The sequence below is a fragment of the Solea solea genome, chromosome 17, assembly GCF_958295425.1.
Source record: "Solea solea chromosome 17, fSolSol10.1, whole genome shotgun sequence".
NCBI classification, from domain to species: Eukaryota; Metazoa; Chordata; class Actinopteri; order Pleuronectiformes; family Soleidae; genus Solea; species Solea solea.
In genome coordinates this window covers 17,260,301-17,278,168 of record NC_081150.1, presented here as the reverse complement: position 1 = coordinate 17,278,168, position 17,868 = coordinate 17,260,301, and the positions used below count along the sequence as shown (strand labels likewise).

The 17,868-nt window shown below is 41.6% G+C and overlaps 1 protein-coding gene across 2 annotated transcripts in view; it reads right to left on the bottom strand.

The window, feature by feature from the left end:
• Positions 1-557: 557 nt before the first annotated feature.
• Positions 558-17,868, bottom strand: part of jag2b (jagged canonical Notch ligand 2b) — a 50,806-nt gene continuing 33,495 nt past the window's right edge. Inside the window, exons 7-26 of one of the 2 annotated variants that reach the window (XM_058613874.1) lie at positions 17,086-17,205; positions 16,865-16,978; positions 16,636-16,749; positions 13,390-13,503; positions 12,962-13,008; positions 12,114-12,287; positions 9,022-9,184; positions 8,774-8,929; positions 7,671-7,784; positions 7,416-7,529; positions 6,999-7,112; positions 6,265-6,381; positions 5,729-5,756; positions 5,124-5,209; positions 3,282-3,395; positions 3,064-3,179; positions 2,648-2,905; positions 2,425-2,556; positions 1,715-1,865; positions 558-1,601 (exon numbers count right to left, since the gene is read on the bottom strand). In XM_058613874.1, the coding sequence (XP_058469857.1) occupies positions 1,054-1,601; positions 1,715-1,865; positions 2,425-2,556; positions 2,648-2,905; positions 3,064-3,179; positions 3,282-3,395; positions 5,124-5,209; positions 5,729-5,756; positions 6,265-6,381; positions 6,999-7,112; positions 7,416-7,529; positions 7,671-7,784; positions 8,774-8,929; positions 9,022-9,184; positions 12,114-12,287; positions 12,962-13,008; positions 13,390-13,503; positions 16,636-16,749; positions 16,865-16,978; positions 17,086-17,205 (2,894 nt within the window). In that variant the 3' untranslated portion in view covers positions 558-1,053. The remainder of the gene's footprint in view (positions 1,602-1,714; positions 1,866-2,424; positions 2,557-2,647; positions 2,906-3,063; positions 3,180-3,281; positions 3,396-5,123; positions 5,210-5,728; positions 5,757-6,264; positions 6,382-6,998; positions 7,113-7,415; positions 7,530-7,670; positions 7,785-8,773; positions 8,930-9,021; positions 9,185-12,113; positions 12,288-12,961; positions 13,009-13,389; positions 13,504-16,635; positions 16,750-16,864; positions 16,979-17,085; positions 17,206-17,868) is intronic. The other variant, XM_058613876.1, reaches the window with a different exon arrangement.

The following is a 17,868-nucleotide window of genomic DNA, read 5'->3' as shown; positions in this document are numbered from 1 at the left end:
TAAGTTACTTATTTCAAATATACACAGCGACTCCTTTAGTATTTACACGTTATATACAGAGTATTCATTTCTGCTTTGATCAAATACCTTGAGTGGCGTTGCTGTGGAAATTGAACTCTCTGAATGTACAACTCTGTTGCGTCCCTTTTTTTTTTCTTTTTTTTTGGGAGATTTTCGAGAACAACGGGTCAAACTTGGGGGGGCAGCGCGACTCGGAGCCGCCTCAATGCGGCTCGTAGAAAAGGCACTTGCTACCAACTCAAATACTGCAAAAAAAAACAACAACAACAAAAAAACTCTTTCAGCCGAGACAACTGAGAGACAGGAGAGAGAAAAAAAAAACAACAAAAACAAAAACAATGGAAGGCCACATAGTAGGCACTGGGGTTTTCTGTCCCCTCTCCCCCTCCAGGCCAAGTGTTTTGGTAAGGCTGGCGCATGACGGCCACAGGCGGGCAAAGCTGCAAAGACACGGAGCAAAAAAGGGGACGTCGTTTCCCCTTAAATCCCCGTCCTCTACCGTCCCTTTATTGTGTATCTGTCCCCACCCCCCCACCCCCACTGCAGACACTCAACAGGAGCCCACTGACAATTTTAAACTAAAATCATAATCTGTAAACAACAACAAAAACAAAAATCTTTATACAAGTTTGTTGTTGTCGCTTCTCCTTTTTCGTGACTCATCGCCGCCTCTTAAACGGTCACAGTCCCATCAACACAAAAACAAAAAAAAATTGCAGAGAGCTTCACTTGACTCGTGGAAAAAACAAACTGTAACACATCAGCTCCTTCTGTACATAATGAAAGAAAAATAAGCCAACAGATGCAAAAAAAACAAACAAACAAAGAAAAAGGACGTTCACTGTGCTCTAGCCTCCTGAACCCAACAAAAGAGAAAAAAATGGCTTCAGGTGACAGTGACGAAAACATCGAAAAACAAAGAGCGACTTGCTGAAAACACACAAGCCTCTTTTACTCTCTTTCCAAAAGTAGTCTGAAAATAAGAATTAGCTCGTCTCGCTTGCAACGTCGCGAGTTCTGTTGTGACATTTCTTATACACAGTGGTCTCTGTGGTCTTTCTGACCCGTCAAGACGCCACTGACGTTTTTCCAGCGGTTGTCTTTGGGGCTGTAGCTCGGGGTCCGGTGCGGCGCTTTGAAGGCTGAACTGGAGCTGTGCAGGGTGCAGATCACGGCCCCGCTGGATTGCACTGCAGTCTTAGAGTACTTATAAACCGGCTGCTTTCCCGCCTCGGCCCCACCGCACTCCTCCTCGAGCTCAAGCTCGCCTTCCATCTCCTCCTCCTCATCCTCCTCCTCCTCCCCATCGTCACACGTCCGATAGGAGGAGCCCATGAGCTTTTTGCGCTCCTGCTCGGCCTCCCTGTTGCTCTCCTTCAGCTGCTGCTGCTGCTGTTGCTGCTGCTGACGTCCCGTGACGAGCGGGAGCGGCTCCCACTGGTTGTTCACGCTATCGTCCGCGGAAGATCGGGCGCTCCTCTCGCGCTCTTTTCTCCGCTTGCGCGTCCACCAGACGCACACGATGATGCAGAAGAGGCAGAGCAGGCAGAAGACCACGCACAGTAAAGGCACCAGGTAATCTGTCGGAGGAAAAAGACGCAGAACTTAAAGAGAATTCACTTGATTCATTTAGGAACTGAAAGGGGGCCCCATAACAAAGCCTTGTGGAACACCTTTGTTAATTATCACTCACCCACTGAGGATTTAATGACCTGCGACTCCACTCTGACCTCAGTCACTGCCAGGATTATGGTGTTGTTGTGCCGCCGTGACAGTGTGCCTTCTATGACACTGGCTACCATCCTGATCAGACTGTGGTCCTGGAGATCTTCTGGGTGGAAAGACTGAGAACGAACGAGGCCACAGGAAAAGGGAGGAAGATGAAACACGAGGACTTAAATGCAGGCATGAAGCTGCAACATCTGCCAAATTAACATCCTGAATAATTGATGTCACCTTGCAATGTGACTTACAGAGTGTTTATTTTGTGGAGTCACAAAGTTGCCAGTCACACAAAAGTTATACTATTTTTCAATCAATTTGTGAGATATAAAATGTTGAATTTTCTTTGTTAAAATATTGAAAATAATCCTGTTTCCCAGCATTCAAACTCTTCTTTTAAGTTAACTTTGGAGTGCAATGTTGACAACTGACGCAATCTGATTTATTGCAACAGCCTGTGTGAGTAACTGTGGGCTTGATTGTCTCGTACAATAAACCAGAAGAGGAGCAGTTGTTTGGGTATTTGGGAACCAACCAACTTTAACAGTGCCTGCCAAGAACGCATGACATCCAACACTGTGTGTCTTCACTGCCGTGTAGTAGTAGTTGTAATGATTCCTACACAAAGTAAGCGGACACTGTTCACCAGAATCAATATTTTTTTTTAAATCGTGCACTCACTATCGCCACCTCCACGGCGTCCCGATTTGAGTGCGAGACGTCACAGAGAAGAAGGAGGGCGTGGTCCTTTGCCAAAACTCGGATTCCGGGAAGATACGTCAGCTCGTAGCAGATGTTCTCCACCGTTGTTCCCTGCATGTGCGACAAACACCCATCAGCAACAAAAACCAACACAATTAACAATGCAAAACTGCACGTCTGAAGCACAGGACACATGACTCACTGGTGGTACTCTGTCTCTGTTGAAGACAAGTGTCATGTGGACACAGCTGTTGTCCAAATGCCCGCTGTTTGGCTGGCACTTGGTGGTGACTTGTGGGAGCGAGGAACTGGCCACGGAGCAAACCCCCCACTGGTGGCACGGAGGGGAGAAGCAGGTGAAGTAGTTGTGCTTCAGACACTCCCGTCCGGCCGGGCAGGACTTCTCCCTCTGCTCCTCACCCGACGACTGGAGCAGGCACGGACGACGACCGCACAACACCTGGATGCACAGGAGCAAAGGACGTTTTACACACGTTATATGAAAAATGATACCCAGCAGATGTTTATGTCACTACAACTACAGCTAAACATCGATTCGCCAAATCCAAAGTCATGTATTCACGTTGTATGAATGGAACACACTGGAGCTTTAATTACCTTGGTACAGTCCACTTTGCCGTTGATGCAGTGACAGTTGTTGCACTCCTCCTCCCAGCGGCTGCCGTGGGGAAACTGCAGTCCGGCGTAGTGGCAGTTCTTCCCGATGCCTATAACTACACACACACACACACACACACACACACACTGTTTAGTGTCTGAATGGACTTAATACAGAGCTCTGATTATGAAAAGGCAAAAAAAACACATTGACTCACACTCCTGGCACCGAGCTCCTGTTCGACCCAGAGGACAGATGCACCGGAAGCCATTGATCTCATCCACACATGTGGCGCCGTAGGCACAGGGTGAAGACTGGCACTCGTTTATGTCTGCGGAGAGTCAAAGTGTGTGTCACAGTTCGGTTTGAAACAAGCACGGGATGATTTAATAAAAGTGAAAACAGAACATGCAGAAACAACTACAAGATGGTGGCCGCCGTCGCTCACTCTCCTCCTCATTTTCCTTTTATTTTGCATGTTGTTTTCTTCATGCATTTTTTTTTTACATTTACATCTATTCTGTGGTATTTTATTGCTATTTTTAAACACCTATTTTCTTATTTCTTCATCATTCTATAAATGCAAGGACAATCTGTCTGTCCGTCTATTGAATAACTGTCCAACAAGTCACTTAACATGTTTTAAATATGATTTTTCTGAAGGGCGCCAGTACCAAGTCTCAAGTTGTTTGGACGAGAAAAACAAAAGATATCGGTAAAAAAACAAACAAACAGACACTGAACGGGTACTGCACAAGTGTAACTTAATTCACTAGATTTCCACCTTATCCATGCCGGAACTTTTCCTGTTTCTTTACATTGTGTTATCAACTTGACACGATAAAGAAAAAAATCACAGATTTACTTTCCCAGGAATCCACAGAACGCGCTGATTCCATTCATACGAACACATTTCACTGTTAAGAGTTTTAAAAGCTGGTGTCACTGGTTGCACAGACCTCTGAGATGAAGGCAGTTTAACCATGATTTAATGACCGTATGAATAATCTCTAGATTCCAGAGGTGAGAAAGACAAATAAGCAAAAAATAATAATTTTATTTCTTCTCATGACCTATTTTGCCAGTCAACCCATGACCCCCTCACAGATTTATTTTATGGCCCCTGGCGCTGAGGGAAACAGCAGCCAGTCGAGACTAGAAACCACCACACAGGGCAAAACAAAACAAAACAAAACAAAAAAACTTCATTGTGGAATCAATGGGTAAATAGTGCACATGTTTAATAATCAACCTCTCCTTTTATTCCAGCGGCTCTTTGAAAAGACATGCATCACTTGTGTCTCCACACCAAACTCTCAGAGAGACCCAGACCATTGTCACCCAGATTTCACATGAACACATGCTGGATGAGAATTCTCTCAAATTTGAGCCTGACAGCAAAGGTGAACGTTGTCCGGCCCCAAAACAAAAGGGGGCTGGAGGAGAAGAATTTCGGGGTCACTGGGTAATTTGTCCTCAGTGTGTGTTTGTGAGGCTGCGTGAGTATGGAGGAGGGACGACCTCTGACCCGCGAGGCGTTAAAGAACCAGGAAAAAAGGGAGAGGGCGGTGCCCTGGTCCTGCATTTAGGTGTCAATGTGTCCATCTCCTTATTGTCTACCTTTTTTTTCCTTGGTTCCTTCCTTGCACCATCTCTTAATCATACGAAAACCTCATTAAATTATAGGTTTTTTTAATGTCTTAAGCCATAAAATATAGCTTTTTAACTTCTGCGAGAGGGCAAGTGTTCCTCCTTTGTGTGCATCCACCAAAACCACACCGAGGTAGCAAAGACACCAGGTAATTTGTTGCAAGGTGCAGAATTGAAAGACAACTACAGAGAATTCAAATGCATTCGATTTATCAGGAACTGAAAGGGGCCCATAATAAAACCTTGTGGGACACCACAAGGGACTTTTATCTTTAAAAACCATCTGCAGGTGCTTTCATTTGCATTTTTAATGCAATAATTTCATAAAAAATAACTTCTGGGCACAAAATGTTTTTGTAATGTAGTTTAATTTAATACATTTTTTGAGTAAAATGATGAAGAAACTCACTGATTCTGCAGTCTGGTCCGGCGAAACCAGGAGCGCACTCGCACCGGAACCAGTTGACTCCATCCACGCAGATACCGCCGTTGTAACTGAGGGGAAAAATAAATAAATAAAAGCAAAAACTATAAGGAGGTAGTCAAACGACAGTCACATCCTTCCAGCTGCAACAAAGCCACATCATTTTTTTTGTCTCGGTGGAGATGGTGGGGGTCACGAGGCTCAATTCATCTCATCAATACCAGCCTCCACCTTTCAGATGCTAATAGGCGTGTCCAGTCCCCCCCCTCCTCTCATCCTGCCTCTCTTCCAGTCCTCCTCAAAGCCCGGCTCCCCCCCAGGTCGCACGGGAAGAATGGATACGTAGCCCACCTCCCCCCACCTGCATTCACTATGGGGTTAGGTGGAAGTCTTGTCGACTAACCCCAAATCTCTCACCCCACCTCTCTTTATCCTATTCAATCAATGAGCACCCCCCCCCCCCCCCTCCACTGTGAGATTCCCCTCTTTGAGGCTTGATTTAAGCAAAACTTCCACTTCTTTCAGAAGCTCCTTCACTCTTTCTTTCAGCCTGTGAGGAGGAGAAGAGTGAAGAAGGCAGTCGTACATACCATGGATGAGGGTTGCAGTCGTTTATATCTGTTGAGGAGAAGAAATAAAAAGAGATATTAAGTATTGATTCAATATAAACACATTCGTATCAGTAGTTTTGTCCCTTTCTTTATATAAAATGCAAGAAAAACTTACATTTTTGGCTTTAATCCTGTTTTTCCCCACCAATTGTTTTGTTATAAATGCAGTATATGTTAAGATTCTCTGTGATATAGTTACATAGCAGATACATTTGCTGTGTTTGTGCATTAGAAACACGTGTTTATCTTAATTTGCATGGTATTTTGTCACTTTGGATTAAAAAACAAGTTCATAGACTTTTAATTACCATTTGAGTTGGTGAGGTTTTATAAGGCAGGTTCATTTCATGGTTGTTTTATAAAGCGTTAAACTTATTTTAGACTAAAAGTGTTTGACTATAATTGTAGCCACATACAGTAAGAATTACACATTTTACTTGTGCCACTCTAACATTAAAAAACACAGCTACTGGTTTAAAAGTATAAAATGAGGCTTTTCATGCAGATGAACTGACTCTGGTCGCAGGTGGGTCCCTCCCAGCCGTCTTTGCAGATGCAGGTGAAAGTGTCTCCTCCTCCCACACATGTTCCTCCGTTGGAACAAGGACTGGAGGCGCACGTGCTGTTCTTTGCTGCAGAAAGAGAGAATTAACAAGAGATCAGCGGTTAAAAAAAAAACTGCCTTCACCTCAAAGTTGAAATCACTTTTTAGGTATTTCCACAGATTAGAAAATAAAATGTCAGTAAAAGACATGAAAGAATACTGCATATTGAAAATGGACCACGATAAAGTCACATTATAAAAGTAAAATTTATAATGTAAAATAAAAATTCTTCAATATCAACATAACAAAGGTTCAATATGTAACGATGTATTGTTTGTTTTGCCTCAAAAATCATGAATTGTTGCTCTGTTTTTGTCCATGAAGACGTTTAAATCCACATTTAACTTCTAATTTTAGTCTAAAACTTTCTCTCAGGGGCTAAACTCACAAGCATTTAATTATCAGACATCCATCATGATGTCAATTGATGATAAATATCGATTGATGCTAGACCTTTTTTACTATTCTGTCACTATTTTACTGATTATTACTTCTATTTTTTATTGATTTCACACCTTTTATGTTAATGTGCCTTTAAATCTGGAAAGCACTTGGTTGTTTTTAAATGTGCTCTACAAATAACGTTGACTTTTATGTTTATTACAATAAGGATTTTTGGTTATATCGTCCAGAGCCTCTCTCACCTGTGTTGCACGTGTTTCCTCCCCACCCAGGTGGACACGCACAGCGGAAGGCATCGCCGTGGTCATAGCACGTGCCTCCGTTACTGCAGGTGGTCGCGTCACACTGGCTCTCACCTGGAAGTAAAAAAAACAAGTTCTCTTCATTTTCAGCTTCTTACATGTGAATATTTTCTGGTTTCTTTGCTGCACATAAAGGAATCACAGAAAAATTGAATCGTTTTGGTTTGTGTACAAAACAAATAACTCTATGATTCACAGAGAAAAGAAAGAAAAGCAACTTTCTTACAGGATCAGTAGTAAAGAATAACGCTTCAGCTGTCTAAACACTCATGGATGTAGAGCGACAGTGTGGGGGAGAGTCTGGGCCGCGGCTCTCTGTGCACATAAACACATTAACACAGCGTGGACATCACTCACGGGAATGACAGGTCTTGCCCTTCCAGTTGTCGGCACACTCGCAGTAGAAGTCATTCACCAGGTCGACGCAGTGGCCGCCGTTCTTGCACGGGTTGTGTCTGCACTCGTTGACATCTGGCGACAGAGCAAAGGAGGACACGCGTGCGTTTAGTTTATTTTCAGAGTATTTCTGTGCACACGGAGGACAGGTAGCAGCAGCAGCAGCAGCAATAAGGAGGGGGTCAGAGGTTAATTCACACACAGTCCTGAACTCACTGTGGTCGCAGAGTCGGCCCTCCCAGCCGTCGGGACAGAAGCACTGGAAGTAGTTCACGCCGTCGATGCAGGTGCCACCGTTTCTGCAGGGGCTGCTGATGCAGTCGTTAATGTCTGTGACAGTGAGAAGCAAAAGTTATAAGACTTGTGTCCAGTTCTGATACGGATATCACAAACTTGAGTATCTACATTTGTGCCATTTTAGATATTTTAAACGACATAATTCTCAAACTGTGGGACAAATATTCTGCTCCCACAACATGACTCGGCTAAAATGCTGATTTATTTACATTTTTACAATCTGTGCATAAAACATGTGATATATAGGATCAGATTTTGCATTTTTCCTCATTCCAATATCAAATTAAGAGATTTTTACCAGTATTGGACTTGATATGGATACTATGAATCATAACTTCAAGTGTTTTAATTCATGTATTTTATTGGCAAGTCTTTATTTTTTGATAAACCAGTTTGGCCAACTGTGTTGTTTTTTAAATGTGCTCTATAAATGGATTGAAAGTGGATTGGATAGGATGATGTACAGTCCTATCAGCTGTTATACAAGGACAAAACATCACAAAATATAGCAAGTTATTGTTCAACAATATCATTAAATATGTTATACTTAAGTTATTGTGTGTAAAATCTTTCACACCAAATCATTTTTAGCATATTTCTGTCTCTAATGATACTTTTAAGTCCTTAAAACTCAGCTACAATGATTTATATTAATATGAGTTATAAGATAAGATATTCCTTGAAATTTGTAGTGTTATAATCGCCAAAAATGACAAAAAGGTAGATAATAGAATAAAATAGAGTAGAATAGAAACACGGTGAGGAAATAAGAGTATTAAATATGTGAAATAATCTAAAAACATGATAAATATCTCTATGGTCGTTGTACTAAGGGATAATGAAACATAACGTGGCTTTTCCCGTCTCAAATACACACAGAAGTGAATAATAATTCAATAAAAACAGCAGCAATGACAAAGGATTATTGCATTATCCATTGGGATAGAAAATAAACAACTGCATCATATTAAATCTCTTGGTTTTTCAAGGTAAAAGACGAGCGCTGTGACGTCTTTACTCACTCTCGTGACAGTAGATGCCGCTGAATCCCGGGTCGCAGATGCAGGTAAAGTTGCCCGTCGGCTGACTCACGCATCGTCCTCGAGGCCCACACACGTTGGAAGAGATGTGTCGCACTGAGTCATTGGTCTGCACGGCAACAGTGCAGCTGTCAATCACTAACGGAGGGGGAAACACACAGACATGGATGGAATGAGTTGATTTTATTTTTTTTAGCATTGAACATCCTCCGCACAGGAGTTCCCGTCACCTTGACACGGAGTAGTCTGACAATTGTCTTTGAGACGCTTGCAGGTTTTGCCCTCGTAGCCTTCGGGACACGCGCAGTAGAAGTCCTGGTTGATGCTGTGACACTTGGCCTCGTTCTCGCACGGGCTCGGATCACAGGAGTCGGAGGGAGACCAGGTCGGAATCTGTGGAAATCACCAAGAGACAATATGAATCTGAAGTTAATTTAAAGAAATCAGTCACTTTCAAATTCGTCAATATAGATTAATATCATTATAAACGTCAGATGATTAAAGTAAATTGTGGTTCTGAACTTTTTTATGGACAGAAAACAAGCAAACTGCATCATTTATTATGATATGAGGAAATACAACAGGCCGAGTCTGTGGCGTTTTCACCTCTTTATTTTTGGTTATGTTTGGTCGCACTCACTTACTTTTATCAGCGTTTTCATGTCTTTTAAACTTGTGTTTTCATTTGTGAATCATTTGTTTAGAAAAGTGCTGTATAAATAAAGATTATTTTTGGAATATTGCACAGCCTCGGGTTTAAATTTTACAACAAAATAAGATTTCTTTGAGAATTAAATGCAGCCAAAGGTGACATTTTTGTTGGTTTAACTTATTTGTTGATGGTACAAAAACAAAAACCAACAATTTTTTTTTTTTTTTACATGTTTTCCACTAGCACCAGCATATTCTTTACGGTCAGCTACAAAATACTGCTGTAACTAGGATTAACAGACAGTAGCTGAATGAGGAGCCTCAACAACAATCACCAAGCATCATCTAAACAAAGCGACTCTTTGGTGATTAATGAGTGAATCTAAAGTTCCTCTAAGCTCTTCAAGGAAATTCCACCCTCCTTTTTAGTTCCACATCTCTCCGTCCTGCTTAATCTCACAAGATTATTCTGGGACAGACAGACAGAGGTACAGACGCTGACCACCGCAAGGGCAAATGTTGACTCTAGTGCGACATCACGCAGAACCACAGTGAAGGCAATAAAGACAAATCATCACATCTGTCAAACCAAAGCGACGATCGAGGCCATACTGAGCAATATTTTTGCTTTTTCTACGGGCAGAAGTTAAAATCTCTCTGTTTATGTAAACACAAGGTAAAGAAAGGGGGCATAAACTCTGGGGTTCAACCCTTTTTTTTTGCCATTTAAGGTGCTGCACAGTAGAGCGACAGGGCGGCGAGGTCAGTTTATTTTACCCTGTCAAGGCCAGATACAGCTTTTCTTTACTTTTGGCATGTGTGTGGTCAGAGGATCGTCTGTCAGGGAAAGTGGGCCATAAACATTCAACACATTAATGAAACCAGAGGCTGCTTTTACAACAGTTTCGGCCAATTATTTGGGTATAAGTAATAGTAAAAAGTTAGGATTTTGACAATGAAGGATGGGTATGAGTAGTTTGTATGTTTGAGTGTTTTTTTGTGTGTTTCTTAAGTATTAAAACACGTTTTATGAGTTTCCTTGCTCTATATAACAAAGAAATCATTACAATTGAATAATTTTGGTTTGTGGACAAAACAAGACATTTGAGAACATAATCATGTCCAGGTTTGGGAAACACCAATCAACATTTTTCAACAATTTTTGACATTTCCTGGACCAAACAAGTACCCAAATAATTGAGAAAATAGTTGCAGCCCTAGTTGGTGGAGTTTACAAATTCTAAAAAAAGTGGTGTTAGATCAGCTCTGCCACCATAAACAAATTAAAGCTCTTTTTTTTTAGGGCTGGCACAGTGAAATAATTGTGTATAACTGATGAAGACAACATGTTTAGAAAGGGAAATTAAAGGCGCCTTTGCATGATTTGCCTTCCCGAAAATTTCCACTGGGATTAAAACTCGCCCTCATTTTCCTCACGAGAGAAAACAAGAATGGGCAAAACACCACTACACAATCCAACTTTCACGCATTTGCAGATACTCATGGAAAGAAGCACGAGGCTGGGAGATATCGCAGATTTTAATACAGCGGAGCAGGAACACACACCAAGTCTTCTGTAGTGTGCGGGCACAGCTACAACATCACCTCATTCAGCGAGGCTCATATTTATAGTAGAGATGCTAAATCAGGATTGGCTCCTGACCAGCAATGTCCTCCATTCAAAGCCCGGGAGACCCGGCCAAGTGTCGGTTTCCTCACTGCTAACCTACTTTAGCTTCAAGCGCGCAAACACACACACACACACACACACACTTCACACATATGTAACGTCTCGGTCAAATGCAACATTTGAAACACAACAGATGGGTAGAGTTTGGCTGGAAACGCAGCATTACACGACATATTTGTCACACTTGGGATGCTGCCGTTGGCTCGCGTGACAAAGTTTTAATAAATACTTCAATTTGTGCATTTTGTGGCATTGTTAAAAATCTTCTTAAAACTGTGATTTAAGGCTCCTAAATGTAAGTATTTTCTCAACAAGACAAGAAAAACCCTTTAAGAATGTAGTTTGTGATCAAGGACAAAGCAACTTATTGATTGAGAAAACTGTATAGCTGTTAGGTGCAGCACTTAAAAGGTCTAGTGTGTAAAATTTTGATAATTATTTGGCAAAATTATCTTTACATCAGAAGGTGGCTAGTTTGGGCCACCATGTTTTTACAATAGCCCACAATGGACAAACTTAGCATGTTTTGAGTTTCGGAGGCCACATCGGAAGGGTGAGGTGAGGGATATTCAGCAGCAACGTGCAACTTCACCATTTAACGTGCAATATTTTATGCACTGTACATTTAACTCTATAATATAAAGCCATAGTGTTGAGTTTAGGGCTGCGACTAGAGCTGCAGCTAATTAATCTGGCGAGTATTTTCTCGATTAATCGAGCAACCGTTTGGTCCATAAAATGTTGATCAGTGTTTATCCAAAGCTGGAAATGATGATGATTATAGAAAAGTGTAAATTGAGAGTAAAGCAGGAATCCTAGTTTCTGGTTTCTCCTGGGCATACAGTGTGAATATGTGCCAGTCAATAAGAAGTTGCCAAACGTCTCGAGTGTCTCTTCGTTGGATGCCCCCATCGCATCATATCATCGCCGCGACTCCCAATAACTGTTTAATGCTGGGGCGTGTGGAAACGCGACACTCACCTCACACAGCTGTCCGGCAAACTCTGGCAGGCACTCGCACACGAAGCCGTCCAGCACTGCGTGGCACTGGCCGCCGTTCTGGCACGGCCTGTTGTCACATTTATTCCTCTGGATTTCACAGTGGGTGCCCACGAAGCCTGGTGGACACTGGCAGTGGTAGCCTCTCGCTCCCTCCTGAGGAAAACGGGGGAGAAAGGTTAAGGGTCAAAAAGGGTGTGACGAACAGAGATAAATCATATGGAATATTTGCTGAACTGATTTGATTCCAATTCACTAGATCCTGATTTGATTTTGTTATTGAATCATTCAGAGAAATTTCTATGCCAATTGTATTGTATCTATACCAGTTATTGGTCCAATGGTTCATACCTACCCATTTTCCTGGGTTCTGAAAGAGATTTTCGCAAAACTAGTGTTGCAAATTGTACAAAATTTGGATTTCTCATTAAGAAATATTTACATGTACATTACAAACTGTGCCCAAAGTAGTTATTTTAGTGCTATTGTTTGTATTTCATGTGACCAAACAGTGTAACTCTACAGCTGTTATAGCTCATAATTCAAACTGGATCCTTGAAACACCAGTATGTGTTCAAAATATACAGCCTGGAAGCACATATGACAGTTTGAAGTACTGTGTATGAGTGTAACTAATCAGAAGACAAAGACAGTTATGTTTTGTGGTGACAATGGGGGACAAAAACAAACAAAACTGTCCTCTCGAATGTGTGGAAGTCATTCTGGTCTTACACCATGGATGGTGAAGCAACACACAAATCTGTGGACCTAGCGAACACCTCGGTCAAGTCTTGTGTGATTTGAGCATAAAAAAATAAAATCAAACACACCTTGCATGTTGCTCCATTCTGGCACTGACCATGGCAGCTGTTCATCTCTGCAGAGAGCAAAAAACAAACATTTAACATTATTTTCTGCTTCAAAGACCGTGAGGTGAACTCTACAATGTGGGATGTGCACAGATTAAAAGATTGGAAAAGAAATAACCAGTAAAAAAAAAAGGGTTTTGCCAGATAGACCCATTGAAATAACTGGGCATGCGGTGGATCCACAGAGAGGAAACTGGGCATGCAAGTTCAGTCACGATGGAAGAGCCGGAAGCTTCGGTTTGCCGAGACAAGAGAGGAACGGGTTACCACATGTGGAGAAAGTGAGGCTACAACACACCTAAGCTGTGTGTCCAGGAAGTGAGTGAGAGGTGGCTAAAAGTAGCCAGAGGAAAGAGGATGAGAGACGTTTTAGAGCAAGAAATACTGACTGATGTCACACTTTTGTCCAGACCATCCCCAAAAACAGTTGCAGTGATATCCGCCAATCAAGTTTTTGCAAGAGAAAGCGTTCACGCATGGATTTTCTGCGCACTCATTCGCATCTGTGAAGGCAGGAGGTGGAGAGAGGAGACCCAGTACGTCAATAAAAACCAGAACCAAACAAACAAACAAAGACAAGAGAGAGACCAGAGATTCAGCCCAGAGAAACTTCAGCAACACAAAAATAAGAATGGATAAGAATCCTATGCTTAAGACTTTTTCATACTACAATTAGTGTGAATACCTGGGAGTTTTAAACCTGGATGAAGCCATTAATGTCACAAAAGCACAGGAAGCAAAATCAGAGTCAGAGGGAAAACACACTTAGCTTAAATAAGCTTAGCGATAGTTACGGTGGTTGCTATTTTCCATCTTTTACTTCGGTTTCTTGTTAAATCGATTGTTTACAGTAGATGTTCAGACTGATAAAAATAAATTATATTAAGTGCTGCCCCAATTTTTTTTTTAAAAAAAGGGTTTGCTACAGAAGTTAATGCTAACAAATAGGCTAATGGCTATGCTAACAGTCAGAGGATGAGTGTGCATCATAACACTGGGCTCAAAATGGTGCATCGCTAGATAAAACAGAGCAAATAAAAAAGGGATTAGCTTGTTTATCCGTGTCTTATATTCCCATTTATGCCAATCAGGAACCAACCTGAGAATAAATGTCAATTTAATATATTCCCACTGGTAAAAATCCAATTTAAACCTGTCAATAAATGGGTGTTTGACCCATTTGTAAGTTTGGACCATTTTATCTAGCAATTTCTACAGGTGTAGCTATATACAGTACTTATATACAATATAAAATAGTTTGTAAAAAAAAATCTATTAGAACTCCCATTTTTAAATGTCCACAATCCACAAAATATGTGGTATGTAAATAATAAATAATATGTAGTTCTTAGTAGGATAAAATCATGTTGATGCCACCGACTAGTGCTGCATATTTTACATCATGTCATATCATCACACATTATACATAAAATAAATTCTACATATAACACAATAAATAGATAGAAAGATAGAAAAAAAACATATTGCCTGGCTGACAATGTAGAATTATTGTACATGCAGTACTGACTTGTTACAAACAATTCATCCCATTTAATGCATAAAATATGTGTTAATCGATGCAAATATGTCAAGGTTGGAATAAACTTAAATTGTACTAAATGAAAGCTATGTGTTTTGAATTCATGGTAAACGGCATTTGAATAATTCCGGTGTTATTTATTTTTGGTTTCGGAAAGAAAACTCTGGGGAATGTGTTTTCATCTTTAAGACTTCTGCAAAAACACCCACGCTCACTTCCTGACTGATCCGTCACACATCGTATCCCTTTCCTCGAATCACCACGTTCTGATCACATGACGCTTTTCCGGCAAAGAGAATAAACGAGCATCGGCCTCAGCGAGTGTGACACGGATAACGAATGAAGAGGGTGAAGCGTGAACGACCTTGTCGTCGTGTCTGCGCAGTTAAATTCTGCAGCTTTTTTTAGCAAATGGAATAAATGTGGAGCGAGCTGAAGGGAAAGCACTGCTGCTCAAATATTCAAAGGGTTTGGGGAGAGGGAGGAGGGGGCTTGTGGCTCCACAGGGAGTCCTGCTGTGTTCACTCACACACACACACACACACCTGTCTTCTCTGTGAAACCCAACACTCCACACACACAGTAACCACGCTCAGGTAAGACAGGAGGCCACTAGCTGCCTGTAAACTGAGATCTGAGTTGGTAAGATGACACTGCACTCCTGGGATCTCTTTCCTATCACCCCACTCACTCACTCACTCACACACAGCCACGCACGCGCCTCCCAAACACGCACACACACGCCAGCGTTGTTTACCGGTCGTAATCCATTTCCTGGCTGCATGCAGGTCACGTCCACCCTGCTGGGATGTGAGTGATATTGGAACAAGTGCCACCGCTGGCGACAAACAAACAGCCGGAAATAGACACACTAGTAGCTTGTAAAGTCATTGAGGGGAAAAAAAAAACAATACACACACACACACAAAGCAGGATATTGAAAAATGAGTGTTCTTGCCATGGGGCTCAGGTCAGTGTTTGCCAATTTTAATCCTGAAACACAGTTAAAGGACAGTGAGTAATGTCCGCTGTGCCTCAGAGGAAGTTTATTTGTTTATAAGAAATGGAAAGAGAAGAGAAAAGATGTGGTCGCAGGCGAGTGCATCACTTTGAAATGAGGAGATTTGCCAAAAAAACAAAACGACCTAATAACAAAAATATTGATCTACTAGAAGCATATGTCTCTCCCTTAGAGAAGGACTCAAGACAAGTCTATATACATGGGCTACAGTGTGATTCAGGGAGGACGTCGTATATTGGAGTATGTCGACATTTTCAATGGGAAAGTACACAACGCCAAATCACAACCTACCTGTAACTAAACACAGTTAAACAAAGAACTTCATGCCTGTTCAGCACCAATGCCCATAATAAGCAGAGTAGCGTCGTTAAACTGATTCATAACATTAAAGACAGGACATTGACGGTTTCATAGTGCTTTTAGACCAATAAAGAGTTTTGTGTACGTGTCATTTTACAAGTGATTTAACTGGTAGTGTATATACCAGGTAAATGTCAGACAAATCCTCTCAGCTGGCTGTTTTTATACAAAGGAAAGATGGCAGGTGGATGTTGAGGTCCAAAATGACATAACAGTCAAGGACAGGACAATATTTTAGCAGAACACCAACACTCAAGAGAGACAGCAGAGTAGGGCTATTGAGATAATCGCAAAAATCTCTCAGACTGCCGCCTACTAGTACTGCGCTCTACCACAACTCGACTGATTTTGAAAGTGAAATACACTTTGTTTTGTTCATTTAATCACAGCATTCACTGTCTTTACAGTTGATACCATAGCCTAGCAGTTAGCTTATGACTCCTTGCTAAGTAGCCATCACCGCTAATGACTAATGGCATCACATCCCATTCATTTATCGTTGTCAAAATGTCTTTACTGCGCCGGCCCTTCAGCAGAGTTGGATCACTGGCGTTTCTATGCTCGCACCAGTGGTGTTCATTTGTGCAGAACCTTTTCCTGCCACCATGGCGGCGTAAACGAACTGAGTCTGTGACGTCCAAAGCTCTACTGATTAATTACACCTGTAATCTTTAAAATATACTTTTTTGTGTACACGTTTGTCCGTAAACTCACCAATCTGGCAGGTCTTCCCCTCCCACTGTGGTGGACACACACACTCGAAGCCATCCTCCTTGTCAATGCAGGTTCCTCCCCGAGCACAGGGACTTGACGCACACTCGTCCAAATCTGGTGGTGAAACACACACCAGCTTAATCTCCCAACACGGCAAATTTTTATTCAAAAAAAAAAAAAGGGGGGGGGGGGGCTGAACTGTACAGACAGATGCAATAAAGACACTCACTCTTGGCGCAGGTCGGACCCTCCCACCCTGGCAGACACTGGCACTCGAACCCTGCAGGAACCTCGTGGCAGGTGCCGCTGTTAGCGCAGGGATTGGACTCACAGGCGTGTTCAGCTAACGGAAAATAGAAAAGTAGGAACTTATTAGCAGGCTCTTTAGGATTTTAATGTCATTATTTTTGTTACACTAATAACATATCATCGGTGTGGGTCGTGTCTCACCGATCTCACAGGTCTTCCCGGAGTAGCCCTGTGGACACACGCAGTCGTACTCGTCCGGTTCTGTGTTCATGCAGGTTCCGCCGTTGACGCACGGCTGGTGGCGACCGCAGTAATTCAGATCTGGAGGAGAGAGAGAGGTGCATTTAAAAATAAATACAAGTCGAGGTACGAGGACAATGACTCGTGTTTCATCTCGATTCTCTGCAGATCGGTTTTCCTGTGAATAACAAGTGCAAACATGCAGCTTTTTGTGCTCTACTAGGAATAATGTGAATACTTCTGGGGTAGAGTTTGTTGGACTCAGGGGTTAAAACAAATAAATGATTATTAATCAATCACGAAATTAATTCCAAACTATTATGATAGCTGATAAATCAGTTTAAGTCAGCTTCTTCCATATAAATATTATATATAATAATTTCTTTGCTTGTTTCTCTAAAACAAAGAAACCAAAAAACTTGAATATCTTTGATTATTGGACAAAGCATTTGAGGATGTTGTCAGTTTTAGAAATACTTTAGAAATCAGTATCTTTCAAGATTTTTTGACATTTTATGGACCAAACAATGAATTAATAATCAAAAAAATATTTGACAGACTAATTGACATGCTCCAATGTTTAGCTTTGTCAATAAACGCAGCATTAACGACTTTTAAGACTTTCCTGTTCATGCCACACATACTTTTAATATTAAACCGTCAAAGGGATAAAATGATAGGAAAACAGGTGCATAATGTTTAAGTCTTTTTTTTTAAGTTTCATCACAGTTTGTTGGCACTTGG